The sequence below is a fragment of the Cibotium barometz genome, chromosome 9 (assembly GCF_041138505.1).
Source record: "Cibotium barometz isolate CiBa-2024 chromosome 9, ASM4113850v1, whole genome shotgun sequence".
Lineage (NCBI taxonomy): Eukaryota > Viridiplantae > Streptophyta > Polypodiopsida > Cyatheales > Cibotiaceae > Cibotium > Cibotium barometz.
In genome coordinates this window covers 9626396-9642551 of record NC_141054.1, presented here as the reverse complement: position 1 = coordinate 9642551, position 16156 = coordinate 9626396, and the positions used below count along the sequence as shown (strand labels likewise).

Genomic DNA, 16156 nt, shown 5'->3' with positions numbered 1-16156 from the left:
AAAGAATCGTAGAATCTCAAACAAACATTCACATAATAGAAATATCTTTCAATTAAAACATAGCATCTCAATCAATCATCATGTATGTGTCTATCTCAGACATTCTGTCATCATCACCATGCTCGACAACATGGTTAGTCATAATGACTAAAATCCAACCAATCTAGGGCTTTCTCCGACGCCCATCGCAACTATAATCATTCATTTCAAAATAAAGCAATCATCACAAGTCATACATATCATCTCATACGCCCATATTCAAATCAATCAAAATCAACTTCAAGTATAAAACAAGCTTTTAATTCAAACAGTCCTTAACTTCTCTTAGTCTTTTAATTCTTTCAAGTCATACATGAATCTTTGTTTTTAATATAATTAATTATCACGTTCTAACCAGTAACTATCTCTAGCTGCTATAGCTAAGTCATAACCATGCTTATGTATTAGTCCATCCGGTCTATATGGACAAGGTAGTCCATCTTGTAGTGAATTCTAAGGCAAAGCCTGACAACTGGTCTCTTGGGAGAGTAGTATCTTTCAATCTATTTGCAATTGGAGAAAAGTCAAAACTATAAAGTTTTAGGACTTCTAATTCTCTATAAAACATATCTCAATGATGGTTCTTTAAAAATGAGTTCTAAGGTCCCTTTGTTAAGAGCTTTCAAAATGACCAAAGTTGTGTTTTCAACATGGAACTGTTGAAAAAAGCCAAGTGTCCTATTTGCACTCGAATATTTCAAAATAAAAAAAGATTTTGGTTTTCTAGAGTCTCAAACTTTTGTAGAGTTTCTTACCATCTAAAACTTTCATGTTTATATCAAAATCTGATTCTAAACATAGGAAAAGATAAACCCTTCACAAAATAGCTCTTAATGAAGGTTTTATCTAGAATCGTCACATGAACTAGTCAAATATTCTATCTTCTAATTCTTTATCTCCAAAAGTGTTTATTCTATGAGTCTTTAGACGAAGGCGATCATTTAGACTAAGACGTGCTATACCTCAACTCAATTTCTCTCATATACACGCTTATCGATTTATTTCAAAAGAAATTAAAGAAAAATAATAAAAAGTGTTTGTGTACTTTTTCGATATATTTTATGATGTCTTGATTGATTGGGAATCCATATCTACTCTCCAAAAGTTGTGGAAGAGCTATTTGTAGATTTGGCAAGCCTCTCAGATCTGTTGTCAAGACTGCAACCTGAAATAGGTATAACTTTGTGTACAATTATCAGAAACTAGTTGTGTGGATACTTAAAATTACCAGAACATGTGCGATCTACAATCCCATGCAGGCGAAATCACCAAAATCAAATGTATGTGAAAGTCGACTTCGAAAATAGGTCACATTTTACTTTTTTTTAAATCAAATTTCGATTCGCATGTCCATCTACATACTTAAAGGCTTCCTTTGAGCATAGTAACTAATTGAAAACTCAATCTTTAATTTTTACTTAATTTTAACACTTCGAATTTTTCGCTCGCTTTAGAAAAATTACTAAAAACTTGCTAGAATTCATTATTACTGAAATTTGTAACATCCAAAACTTAGGATTATCTTTAATCATAACTTGGTTAATCTTGGAGGTATGTTACATTCTCTCCCCATTAAGAAATTGTCGTCCTCGTCGACGATAAAAACATCTTATCCTCAATCATTAAACCTTGAAAAATAGTTTTTCTTACTCAACTATTATACTTGATATAGCACTTGAGAAGTATGCTTTTGGCTTGTCTAATATCTTAACTTAATATAATAAGCTCTTAACTTGATTCTTCATTTCTTACCTATCTCTTGAATAAAATCGACATACCCGGTATTGATTGCATCTATTAGTATCTCAATATTATAGCATTCTTTTCTCTTAGTATTGTGCTCTCTTTCAATCATATCTCTAATAAATCTTATCTTGGATAAAGGATTCTATATGTCAAGCTAGTTATGTATATGCCAGAGTTTAGTAGGTCTCCTAAACTCGTCTTAATTCTATAAAATTTAACTCCAAATAAGAAACTAGATAAATCTTGAGGCATTACATAAAGTATCTTGATCTTGTAAATCAGTTACTACTCATGTCATAAACAAGCCTTCTTGGAATCACAACTTAATAAATAATAATAAATCTGATGAAAAACGTTATCGTCGTATTGTCTTATCTCTCTCTCGCAATCAGTGCAAACAATCGATTAAACATATTAATCATGACTATCATACCAAAGCACATAGCTGATTAATCTTGGTAGATATTATACCAACACATATAGCTGATTAAACACATCAATCCTAGTAGGTGATAAATAAAAGACGCATCCAAAATAAAATAAAAGACGTCCCCACAAAGGTTATGACTAGCATTTTACACACATATGCACACGCACACACACATATACATATATATATATATGGACGAAAGAGTCTCCTCAACCGAAGCCTTGCTCTCACCTAAGAATCCCCATCCCACACCCCAAAAGAAGTGAACAACCTACCTACAATCAAATTGTCTAGTTATACCAATGACAATGCCACACTCAACATTGGCTTCAAGGTTTGAAAGATCACCTTACAACACTAGAGACCAAGTTGAGTACAATCATTGAGGCGTCTTGAATATAAGAAAGCATGACTAATCCAAGTGCGTGAGTGGCTTGGGGGAAGATTGGGGTTGGGCATAACTACCCAAGAGGTGATACGTAGAGGAGCCAAGCTATCTTGATACATGCAAGAATTGATTGCAATGCATACTACAAAGTGGAATGTACTAAAACATAACAAGCATTGACCAAAAAGACTACCACACAACCATCACCTAAAAACCACGGGGGTGGTCAACGGACTTGAGCTCTAGCCCAAGTAGTCTAGCCCGGGCCATTCTACCCTACCCAAAAAAATAGAACCGGGTCCAAATCCTAACATCTATGGTGTGTATGAGTGGTACAATGCTTGCTTTGCATCCCCCAAAAGGGGCTTTATTGAAAAAAAAAAAACATCTAACCATCATATAAGAAGTTTTTGATAGCAAAGGAGCTCGGCTCAACACAATGGAACAAAACTGAAATTGCCAAGGTTCAACCAATTGGCAATACAAACCGTATTTCGACATGGGAGAGATAAGCATCCCCTCGACCTTTAACTGATGTGTTATGAAGCTAAACAAGCTCATTAGTAAATCCTTCTTTTATTTTCTTGTCCTCGATCATATTTTAAGGCCTATATAGCCCAACATGCTCATGACTTCATAATAGCAATTTTGGTTAATATTCTCTCTCTTCCTCTCTCTAGTGTAGCCATTTACCCACCGGACTCATAATAAGGGATTCTAAGTTCAACTCCCCTTCCTTGCACTTGGATGGATCAAGTGTGGTCCACTAAACAATGTCTTTGCAATTGCCTCCCAACATTGGAACATTGGATCCCACAATCAACTTTGGGAGGAAACTTCACATCTTCCACCAATGATAAAATGATATTTTGAAGACAAATTTTAGTATAAATTTGTTATGATGTAACTCCCAATATTCAAATCGACCAATTAGCCCTTTCCTAAGGGTCCAAACTAGCACTATGGCCTCCACCTTGCAAAGGCAAGTAAGAAAACGTTGGAGAGAGAGAGAGAGAGAGAGAGAGAGAGAGAGAGAGAGGGGGGGGGTTGTGTGTTGTGAGGAATCAATGGTTAGTCATTAAAACTAATAATATATGGTTAAGTTTGAGCATTAACGACATAATTTGGAAAGATCGAATTGATTATTTAAAAAAACACACATTTGGCTGCTCTGTAATTTGAGAAGAGAGGAAACAAAACTTAACCTTGTGCAATTTTGCCAAGCTCAAATAATGAGAACCTATATCAACCAAAATTGTTGTCTTCCATCATCTAAAGAAGGGCAGCAAATAGTACATTGAGATGATAACCAATATGACATCTGTGACAAGAAGGCCGATGGCATCAAATACAAATTTGGGGGCAAATAGTCCCCATACCTGCAGCCCAAACATGGGATGCGTTAGCTAAGAACAAACACATCACACAACTCTGTAAGAACATGGACACTTTGACAGTAAGAGTTGCTTATACCATCAAATGGCGCCTCTGTATTGTTACACAAACAGTCGTGAATATTGTAGTCACTGTCCTTACCAACCCATACAGCAAGAATGCCTAGAGGCCATGCCAAAACACACGATCAAGTTAGAAAACAATGCACCTTCCTCCCTACCAACTAAATTAATAATCTCTTGCACACCATATAGAACATGCTCCTATGGTTTCTCTCTCTATTTCCCTAGTTAGGTCGTGCTTTAAATGTACATGTATGCGTGTACGCACATGCGTGTGAGTGTCTGCGCACGCACACGTTACACACAAATACATGCACATGTATGCATATATATGCACGCATGGATGTATGGTAAGTAGATGTATGCATGGTTTGGTACCTATGTATAGGGTGTATGCGCGCACGTGTGCGCGTCCACAGGTGATACATACATTCATGTGTGTGTGTGTGTGTATGTATGCATATGCATGCATGGAAGTATGGTATGTATATCTGTATCATGTACGAATGGTACGAGCACATGTGTGTCTGTTCACAGGGGATACATACAGTGTGTACCTAATGTATGCACGTATGTATGCATATTAGTCATTGAGGTTACAGTAGCTACGATAATATTACAATAAATCTCTATATTGGATGTGTAAAAATCAAGATGCATTTTCGATCAACAGTTAGATGACTAACTAAAACCTCTATAATCCTCCAAATTAAACCATGCTTTTGACCAGCTTTAATGAAATCCTCTCTGACATACAAACGTCTATTGCAAGCAGATGGGAGGACCTGAGACATCTGCGATTTGTAAAAAGCGTTCAAGGAAACATTTCTGGTTCCAGGAGTTCTCTTTGCAACAAGAAGTGCCAGCCCGACAATAGGTAGAAGATGAGAAGCTCCAAATGTGTCTACGGCAAGAAGAACACCCTGGCGATATATGTTGAATTGATCAAACCTGTTTGATGCCATGTACACATACACCAGTGAAGCCAGCCATCAGTTCTTTATATAGAAAAAAGGCCTCAGGCCCATGATCCTCCCGTAGTTATAGTTTTTCACAGCCTGTAGGCGCATGCCCATCGGTGCTTTTTTATCCGCCCGTAGGCGATGCCGCCGAGGAAGGATCCTTGTGGGGTTTTGAACCCAGGACCCCTTGGTCCTAGACAAGGACAAGCACCTTTACCACTTGAGCTATCACCTCATTTTCACCGACTATCAATTCTCAATCGAATCGTTTGTATAACATGGAAATGCAAGGAGCCGTGCATTCATGAGAAAATGGGGAAAAGTTCTCTCACCCTATAAAAGCTGCAGCGTATCGTAGGCCATCAAAAGCACACCTTAAAAATGCACAAAAAAGATATTTAAATCCAGGCAGGGCATTGCTTTAACGGGAAAAATGCCCCCCCCAAAACTGCAGAATAAATCTAGTCAGCATTGCTACACTGACCTGTGACCCGTGCAAAAGAATATTTGTACAGCAAATAGACTCCACTGGATAGTTGCCGCTGAGTAATCTGCAATGTCTGCAGATCTTTCAAGTGGCAAACTCAAAGACTGCATATCCATGAGGCACCAACCTGGAGAAAAACACAGCCAGCTGTCAATATGTCTAAATCTAGTGAGGTACAAGCTTGTAAACCCTTAGCCAAAAATCTTATTATCCCAAATTTATACATAAAGAAAATGTAATTTCCTCGGGGTAGCTCGATCTGGGTTATTGGCCTTGGCAAGGACTCTGACCTGTCACACTGCCTGGTGGGATTGGAACTCTGTCATCAAAGCTGAGTCTGATGTCCCACCATGCATAGTAGTTTAAAACAAAGGGCAGCCAAAGAGATCGGGTGAATCGTAGGGGTCTTCTGTGATCAGGTATATCAGAGGGGTTGCACCACTGCCACGAATAGGAACCTGGTCAGGGGTCCTTTAACAAGGGCACATCGATGCATCTCAACAGTCTCCTAAGTGATAAGTATCCCACAAAGACCACAGGTGGCAAGCCGAATAACCCAGAGTGAGATATCCAGCTATGAGAATGCCATTCATGGAATGAACCATGTCCCAAAAATCAATCACTGGATTGTGATGAGGTGGTCATCGATTGCAATAAATCATGTAGTTGCCATTCTCATTGCTGCTCTGTGAAGATCTGGGAGAACAAGAAGCAAGGGCCAGATGACTGGGCAGAGCAGCATCCCATGCCCTCCACAAAAAATGAAAGTGTAGTGGGTGACCAGAAAGGAGGCTAACCAAACTGCTCCAGCTCGAAGGTTGGTACAAACTCTCCTCCTATGTTCGTGGCTGAATCTCCACTGAAGCTTTTGCCAAGACTGGAGGAGACTGCAAACTGAGAGGCCGAGGACTCTAGTTGCACTACATAGCCGCTGAAAAGATGTGCCTGTCCAGGCAGCCAAGGGACCCCTGGGTTGGCATGCATCTTGCCATCTTGGCTTCACTATGTCAGTTTTGTGATGAGAGAGGTAAAGGATGTCCTAGAAGGCATTGGCTCCTCACGTTTTTGGTCGTCTTTCCAACTGCAAAAAAAGCATTTGTATCATTCAACCAGAGCTGTTCAATGAACACAAGGACTCACAAAATGTGATATCATTACAGAAAGCAGCACCTGATTGACCACCGCCACCACCACCGAGGGAGAGTTCCTGTGCTCCACCATATCAACTGTCAAGTGTGTTGCCGTACCTGCTAGCAGGCCTGTCTCTGTCCTACAAATCTGAATCGACCATGAGTGGCGTCCTTAAGAACGCAAAGCGTCTTCCTAACTCTCTGTTGAGATTCCATGTAGGTGGCAAGGGCATGCTCTCACAACGAATCTGGTGCATGGCAGGTATCCTTCCCTGTAGGGAACGCGTTTCCTAACTACTATGCTCCCAGGTAAGCATCATGATTCATGATGTTGACTCATGCTTCACCACAGCTCAGTGAAGCTCTTCGCTGATGAATATCTTTTCATTTCACCTTTGTGCTCCTACTAGAAAGAGAAATCAAACTCAATTGTAGTCACTGCAAGCTGTGACCTTCACCATAAGTTTGAGAGTGACTAATGGGAATCTTCTCTGAGGTGAATGTGCCTGAAGCTGCACATCACTTAGATTCACTAAGCTAATGCACGTGAGGCTTGGCCAAAGCGTGGTGTCTCCTTGCAAAGAAGAAGTTATTTCGACATGCAGATTCGAGAGAAGATGCACAAGTGGCCTTCTGACTGCCTCCACATGTGCACCTTGTGCGTGTGAAAGATCAATCAAACTCCATGTGGGCACATGAACATGACTTCTGAAAAGAAGAGTGAAAAGCTTATGCCTAGAGGTGGGCCGCATTGTGTGTGGAAGACCTATCAAGCTCCACAAGGGTAAGCAACCATGAATTCCTGATCATGTCCAGCCCTGATATCCCTGAAGCAGCAAGGAGAAGATCCCCTACTCCCTCAAAGTGGTCACTCCTAGCTGCTCATGTCACTCAGTGAAGGGCACTAGAAAGAAAGATATATTAACGTCTCCTAAAGGCTGAAATGGCCCATGAGACCAAAACAAGGTACAATTGATGATGATGATGTCTCATCATAACAAATCTGAAAGAAAGAATGAAAATAGTAACATCCTAAGAGAGCTAAGAGCTGAAAGCTGAACCGCTGAATCATTGCGGTAAACTCCTCCGGTGGCGGGCAATGATGGCTCGAATCTGCCGATGGTGAGGGAGTCGTGGACGCGATCCTCGTGGTTGTGGGTGTCTCGCTCTACAGATGGCAATGGCTCTGTCCAAGGTGACTCCTCTGGAGGGTGGTCTGCAAGGTAGGCCTGTAGATGGGGGAGCAGAGGCTGGTGGGGTTACAGTGCTGGCTCTGATAAAATCTGTGAGGACTCTCTGTCTAGGCGGCTCTGGTCCCACTGCCCTCCTGTCCCTAAATAGACTCTCTCTGTGGCGTCTAAGCTCTAGTATGAAGAGCCCTAAGCACCTTTGGTCCTCAAAGTCCATGATCCGACGCAAAGGTCCAAAGCCTTCATGGAACACGCAGTGGTACCTCCCTCGGATCTCATAGTAGATAGTACAACGACATATATAGTGCTCCTCCGACTCCACCTCCTGATGGCAAAGCTGGCATATGCAGTCCTCTAGTGATATATCCTCATATTGACCTGTCTCTATCCTCAGCCGGTGTGAAGAGGTGCGAATCTGTCCAATAGCACTCCGAATACCATGTGAGAGGTGTGTGTCCATGTAAGCATGGCGTATAATAAACCCGTCGAAAGAGAGGTGTAGAAAATGACTGTGGTAGTGTGCCATTTTCGTGCCCAACGGCTGCGGGGGCCTGACCCATGTCCTCTCTGTATCTAGTCTCACGATCACCCGATTCAACTCTCAACGGCTGAAATCTAAGAACAGGCAGTCCAGGCTGTAAGCAAAAGGCGGGAGTGCATCAATACTCATGCCATGCAAGGCCAGCCATGTGCGCATCTAGGCATACCAACACTGGGTGTCTCCCTCATCTGCAAGCTGTTTGGAGGAAGTGAGTGCTAGGCGAGGGTATTTCTGCTGAGGGAGCTCCCATATTCTATGGAAAAGTAACTGCACGGAACAAAGCCTCAGTAACCACTGGGGTAGCCCCCATCTCTGCCCTGATGATCTCACGTGGTACAGATGACTTGCTCCGAATCATGCGTGCAATCATCATCACTAATGGCCTCTCCATATGCTGCCATCCATCGTAATAGTCTCCGTCCTGTCCTGCCAATGGCTCCCTCCTCTTATGGAAAAGGCTAGGCCCCCATATCTCTGCTCCATAGAGAAGTGTCGATGTAACCAAAGTGTCAAATAGCCATAGTTTCTTGCGTGGCTCTTGAAACTGTATGTATGCGCACTGTCTCTCAAGTGCCCCCAAAGCTGCTAATCCTCGTGCTAGTTTAGCCTCTGCTGCCTCCCTCATAGAAAATCGCGGCCCTCTGAAGGTCACCCCCAAGTACACATAGGATCTGACATACTCAACTGGCTCTCCTCTAAACATAAACTGCGTCTGTGTTCTAGTCACCCATGCTTGTGTGGTATTAAATGTCATAACCTTGGTTTTACCAAGGTTCACTGTGAGATCTTTGTCCACACAAAAAGGCTGCAATGCATCCAAGTGTCTTTGTAGTCCCTCGGGAGTGTTTGAGATAAGCACAATGTCATCTGCATATAGTAGGATGGGTATCAACACCCCAGCTAGGCGCGCCCCTGGGCCACCCAATCTATCCACATAGTCTGAGACCTCATCAATGTATAGCCCAAAGAGCGTGGGTGAAAGCGGGCAGCCCTGCTTCACCCCAATAGTACTGTTCACTACATCCGACAAGCCCCCTGGAGCACGTACTCTGCCTATCACTGACTCATACAAAGTGTATACTCCCCATTGCATCTCCTCAAGGACACCAATATCCTGTAGTCTCCTCATAAGCATGGCACGTGGCACCGTATCAAATGCTTTGCGGAAGTCCACAAAACAACAATATATCCTCCGTCCTCGTGCTCGTCCCTCCTCAATAAGAGCTTTGAGGGTGAGTATATGATCCAGTGTGGTGTATCCCCTGCTCCTCTAAAGGGCTATCTGGGTCAAGAGTGAAAAGGACATCGTAGACTGCACTGCAATAAACTCCAGCAGTCTCTCGTGTAAAATGGTATCTAGGGTGGCGAGAGAGAGGTAATGGCGATAACCGTCTTTGGTTCCTGCATACCATTGTGAAGCATAAGTATGCATGATCTGCCGCCATCCCAATCGGCTTGTCAGAAATATAGAAACTCTGGATATCTGGCATCAAAGTAAGGGATCCCATCAAGTAGTCCACTGTACTAGCGCCCTTCTTGTTATTCCAGCATGTAAAAGCACCCGAACCGGGCCATCGTGACAAACCATTATAAATAAACAACCCATGAGCACTCCCCAAAGCCAAGAGATGTGTCCCATACTTTGTGATCTCACCCATATCCTGTGATGTCCTCTGTATGCCCACTTCATCCGCTTCAAGCTCTCTATATGAAGGCTCCTCTGTGTCATAAAGTGTTGATTGCTCATTGCCCGTACGAGCATTGAAGTCCCCCACCAAAAGAATGTCTCCCAAGTTAGCAAAGCGTATGATGTCCTCAAACAATGACAAATAAGGTGACTCACCCTGCTATGCATATCTCGAGTAGGCAGGAGGAAAATAGCATACAGCAATGTATATGTCCTGTAGCCTCTCTGTGTGAACTCTAATCCACATATATCGTGCATCTGCGTCTCTATGTACTACATGAACCATATCCCGAAGCTCCTCTCTAAATAACACAGCCACTCCGCCTAATCCTCTAGTACTACCTGGTGTACGGGGTGGGGGCGATAAACCTACTCCCATGTATATCCGCACTCTGTTGGGAGGCGACTCCCTGCACACTGATGGGTGTCTCCGTATAGAAGACAATGTCTCTGTCTCTGAATGTGTCTTCGAAGTATCCTGCATCTAGACGTAGAGATCCATTACAATTCCATACTGTCATCTTTAGGGTCCCATGGGCTGCCACCATCATGTGGATCGGCACTCTGTAATAATCACCCTACCGTCCTTGTACACTGCCCACTTCCCTTCCTTCCGTGCTGTATACACCCGAGGCATATGCTCTTTTCTATGTGCTACTTGTATTGGTGTTAGATCCTCATCCAGATAAATCTTCTCTCCCTTGAGAGCCATCCTTTTTGATAAGAAGGCCCTCTTCGATCTCATGTCTGGGAACTTCAAGATCAATGCCCGTGCCTTTGTAGCATCCTTGCCCACTCTCCAAGCATCCATTATGGGGAGCTCAGATACTCCCATTTTAGTGCCAAGATCTTTTGCATCCTCTTTGGGGGAGCTTTTCTCATTCCATCATCCAGTAACTCACACATGTAAGGCCTTGGCATGTCTCTTAGCCTCCTCCTCCAGAGTGGCATTCATTACCTCAACTTTATCAACTGACGCACTCTTGTGTTTCTTCACTACATCAATCCATTTGGTATTCTCTTCAACATCTACTTTTGTTTGCTTTGTCACCTCAGCAAAGGATCTGATCTCTTTCTCAACGTGTGTTTTCAACTCCTTAATTTCATCAGCAAGTTGGGGTGTTACCGACCCCTTTTGCCCTTCTAGTTGTTTTTTGCATGCCAAAAGTTCTCCTTGGAGTTCCTTGATCAAGACATCTGTATCTGTTATGCATTTCTCCATCTTAGTTTTCCAAGATTCGACCTCAGCCATTGCATCACTAACTTTTTTATACACCGCAATTTCCATTACATTCACCTCTGTTCTCAAGAGGGCCTGCATTTCCCCTTTCAGTGCCGTATACATCTCAACCCACAATTCCGTTAGTATTTCCTTATGCAACTCCTTCCTCATGCATGCATACATGTTCTTCTTCCAGGCTTCCATAGCCTCATACGTTTCCTTTTCCAAATCTAGTCACATGTTGTTCAATTCCGCCTTGATCATAATCTGCACTTTTTCATACATAGAATCGTCTTTGGTTCTAGACATTTTCCCCGCCCTAGATGAGCCCAGGGAGGGCGTGCTTTCCCTCATTCTTCTGCGAAAAATGAGCCGTGCTTTAGGCGGTGTTTGGCAGACACCCTGGTCATCAACATTGCACGAAGTATCCATTTCTCAGAAGCCCACACGATGCATACATGCATTCAGCTGGAATCACTGGAATAGAACCTCTGAAATGCTGCAATAGTTTGCTCTCGGGACCAACACCCACACTATGTATACATAAAAGCTCACGGCTTGAAACTGCACACTTTCAGCTTTCAGTTTTGCACGCCTGCACACTTTGTACCTGCGCACACAGCACTTCCAACCAATAGCTACACACTTTGCATACACTTGTCCACCATGCACTCTGCACTTGGCATTTGCTCCTGTGCATAAAATTTTCTGAGTGACTTGGGCAATGAGCATAGCACGACCAGAGAGAGGCACGTGTTTCTGCACATGCGCTTGCGTGGACTAACAACGCTCAACTAGGTGAGAGAAACGAAAAGAAGAATGGGCCGGGGGTGGGGGAGGGGTGGGCGGCATTGCTCATGCTGTGCGAAGCAAACAGACGCTCATGCTTCGTTAAAGGCTCAGTTTGTGATGCAAACAAAAAGAAAAAATTCAATGCCTTGTGGAGTCACCCCGGCACCCTGAAGAGGTGCAAACAAGGACTGCCACAGTATTCATCTAGTAGCATGCCATTGCGTCAGCAATGGAGATGTGCCCTACACATCTCTACAAGGACAGCACAAGCCTGGCACTCCACTTGGATTTCCACTATGGAGGCATGACACATTCCTGACTCTGTGGGCCTTGATTACACCTTGAGACTCCAGCTGGGAGACGATCAGGAGCATTGGTGAAAATATTAGAGAAGAGACCCCTTTGCAAGACCATTAGGAAAGACCTCACTCATACTCTCCATGATCACCTTCAGACTCCAGCTGGGAGATGATCAGGAGCCCCAAAACCTGACAAATCTGGCAAGCACCCTGCCGTGAGACTATCAGGGGACAGTTAACCCCCTCTCGCGGAGTCTATGAGCACTATTAGTACTCTCCATGATCAACAGGAGTGCCTCTCAGGAGTGCCTCTATGGTGGCTCCAGGGTCATGTGGGAATGGAGGTCACCTTTCTTGTGCACCTGGAGACCTGGGCCTTTTCATTGGAGGCGTTGATCTCATGGTGCTACATGCCCCCAGTGTCACTCTTCCCTCCTCCCTCTCCCTCTCAGAGCCCTTCGTGCCCACACACCCCCCACCCCGCCACCCCCCCTTCCCCTGGCGCCCCTCTCAACCCAACAGAAGTATAGTGAGTGGATATTGAAGGACAAGGAAAGACAATAGGAGCTAGAGTTGGACAGAGTAGCATTTGTATGAAACAGAATAATAACATGTTGTAAAACTGAAACAAACAGTAAGCAGTCTACAGTCTAGAGGAAAGCTTCTGAACATGGAAAATTTTGTACTGTAGTTCAAACAAAGGTCGAACTGCTTACCTTCTATGCCAGCAATCAAAGCAATGACAGGCCCTTGTCTTCCAAGCAGTAGAAGTATTAGGCCACTCCATACAGCAAGACATGGGATAGAAGCTTCTTCAAGAACCCTTTTGAGCTGAACCATATCCTTTACAATGCATATCAGCAGCAGACTTTGCAGGGCTACAACATAATAGACCATACGAGGAATCTGGAGCCTTGCAAACTCTTGCACAGATTCTGGGAGGAAAAGCAGTTGTAGCTTGACAAAATCGTCCAGCAACCAGTGCAAACATATTGCCATGTATGTTAGGGGTACTCCAAAGAAGACAACCCAAGAAGAGCTTCTTTGCAACAAGCAATATCTCCACATCTTCTTGACAAAGAAGAACCCTACAGTAATCAATGGTGCATAAGTGGTGAAGCAAAGGAAGAGCAACTGCCAGATCACAGAGGTTTGCGCAGGGGTATTCACATTTGACACTGTTTCCGCTGCTTGAAACTCTGCGTCCTTGAAAAGATTGACACCACCAAGAGAGCCCATAATAAAATTCATTCCCAAAAAGCATAGGGCCTGCACTTCACAGAAAAACATCCAGATCAACGTGATTTACAATAAAATCTTTCACTGCCATGGTGTCAAAGCAAGCAACCTACAACTATCGTGTGGCTGAAAGGAAGGATCTAATAGACCCACGCTTTGAAATCAAATACACAAAAGAAATAACTTGCTTAGTAAAGTTAGTCACTAACAATTTATCATTACATTGTTAAGGACGATCAGTCCTCATTGAGACTTCCTAGGTGTCAAAGAACCCCTCCCTCCCCCCCTTCTTTCCCCCGCTTCTCTCCCTCTCTCTGTCTCATGGATTGAGGTCACTTTGGTCTCATAGGTCACTTTGGCCTTTTGAAGACATTAATATAACATTTCATTTCATTTCTCTCTCTCTCTCTCTCTCTCTCTCTCAAAGGAAAGATCTAATACTTGAGAGAGAGCACAGGTCCTCCAGAGAGCACAAGCCCATGCCCATGCCCCCAGCTCCGGAGACCCAGACCTTCCACCCGCCAGCTCCAGATCCGGGACTTGCTTCAACGAGAGAGAGAGAGAGAGAGAGAGAGAGAGAGAGAGAGAGGCACCGCTACATGTAATGGATATTGAGGACTTGTAGTTGGTCTATGAGGAGCATGACAAAGTGTGCTCTTTGGCTGCCTACTATATTGTACACACAAGGTCTACATAGAATGTTGGCCCTGTATTTTCCCTCCGCAGCTAGTTTATACATTTACATTTTTCATGTTGTCTTGACATCCAATTCACTCATGGATCACATGTAACATCTTTTTTAGGTCTCATAAACCCTTCAGGTCTTTCGTAGATGTTAATAGCATCTCTCTCTCTCTCAAAGTTCGAGAAGCCCGCTAAGCTGGAAAGTGGGCTGTCTACCGCAAAGGAAGAGCAATAATCGAAGACTTCCGGAAGCCTAAACCCCACTAACTGGCTCTCTCCTACGTACCACAAGCATTTCATATTACACATGGTAGTTGACCCTTATCTTATTTTTATTTTTATTTTCAATGTTCGCACTTATGCGCACTTGTGCCTAAGTGCATCCCCGAAGTAGATTGTAATGATTGTGATGTCATGTCTTTTGGTTTCATATGCCTTCAAGGCATTCCGCGGACATTAATATGACTTTCTTTCTTTCTTTCTCTCTCTCTCAGCATTGATGTATGCAGCAGCAGTATGGGCACCAGGTTTGGCTACATCCTCATGGACACAGATAGAGCGCCCTCAGATTTTGATGCTCTCACGGATGATCCGCAACAAACCTTCAGTACCACATGATATCCTTCGAGCGGAGTTTGTTGTACCACCTATGTTAGTAGAGGCCATGTTCTAGACTATATCTTTTATACACAGGATGCGGGAGCTCCCACTAAATCGGGTATCTCGGGCTGCTTTTGAGGCATCCAGACAGCTTGCTGAGGAGGGACATACCTGGTTATGGTACTCCCAGGTGGTACAGTGGATATCATCACACAGGATTGATATTGACAGATTACCACCCTTGCAGTATGACCTAGCTGCACCACACAGACGCCTCTCTCAGACAGAGAGGAACAAAGTCATGAGACATGACATTTGGCAGGGCCACATACAGGAGACTTGGCTATCTCCCAGTCAGCCACTCCCGACGAAGATGCTCTACTACAGAGACCACTTCTTGAGCACCTCCACAGACGGCTTCATCCAGCGACCACGATACTTGGAGGTCCACTTATCACATGGAGCCAGAGTAGCCATTGGGCGACTAAGGGTCTCATCACACCAACTAGAGATCGAGACTGGGAGAGCAGCACGCATCCCTCGAGCAGAGCGCATTTGCAGATTATGCCAGACGGGGGTAGAGATAGAGGAGCATTTTGTTTGCCAGTGTGGTGCTTTGCAGGAGATCAGGGCATGCTATCCTGAGGTTTTTAGAGGGACCACATCACTTAGACAGATCTGGGAGAGATCGTACCAGAGACAGCTAGGCAGACTACTACTAGCACTACAGAGACACAGGGAGATCTTACTTCAGACACCCGCACATCATAGCGGAGGAAGACAGTCCCAGTTGACTGACTTCTTCCAGAGATTGGCACCAGTAGCCCAGCCACACACATTGGGAGTGACATCTCAACGAGCGGAGGAGATTCGAGCTAGGTGACGACCCAGACTAGCCGGCTACCAGACACCATGGCTACACCACAGAGAGATCGCGGCCATCCAGTCTCGACACCAGCAGGAGGTCCAGGAGCAGCTGGCACATTTTTGCTCTAATCCAGGACGCATGTTCCAGACATTTACGGCATCCTCAGATCGGATGTATGACATATTGTACCCAGACTATGGGACTGGATGGAGTTAGGAGTAGATAACATATCATACTTGTATCACCCCTTCAGCATATAGAGATGCATTAGTAGCCCTAGTACTCCATCCACACCCTCTCGTTTGTACACCACTATTGAGTCCCCTATGGTCGTGTTGTCATACTTGTACATTTTATTCTCACTCCACATTTTCCTCTTGATGACTGGAGGAACA

At 43.8% G+C, this 16156-nt stretch overlaps 1 protein-coding gene and 1 pseudogene across 1 annotated transcript in view; both read right to left on the bottom strand.

Moving 5' to 3' along the window:
• Positions 1-3726: 3726 nt before the first annotated feature.
• LOC147635242 (Alkaline-phosphatase-like family protein) overlaps positions 3727-16156 on the bottom strand; it is a 122320-nt gene continuing 109890 nt past the window's right edge. Inside the window, exons 15-20 of the mRNA XM_086802461.1 lie at positions 13087-13639; positions 5507-5636; positions 5355-5396; positions 4846-5011; positions 4077-4160; positions 3727-3982 (exon numbers count right to left, since the gene is read on the bottom strand). Coding sequence (XP_086658587.1) covers positions 3872-3982; positions 4077-4160; positions 4846-5011; positions 5355-5396; positions 5507-5636; positions 13087-13639 — 1086 coding nt within the window. The 3' untranslated portion in view covers positions 3727-3871. The remainder of the gene's footprint in view (positions 3983-4076; positions 4161-4845; positions 5012-5354; positions 5397-5506; positions 5637-13086; positions 13640-16156) is intronic.
• Positions 7612-9607, bottom strand: LOC147635243 (uncharacterized; annotated as a pseudogene).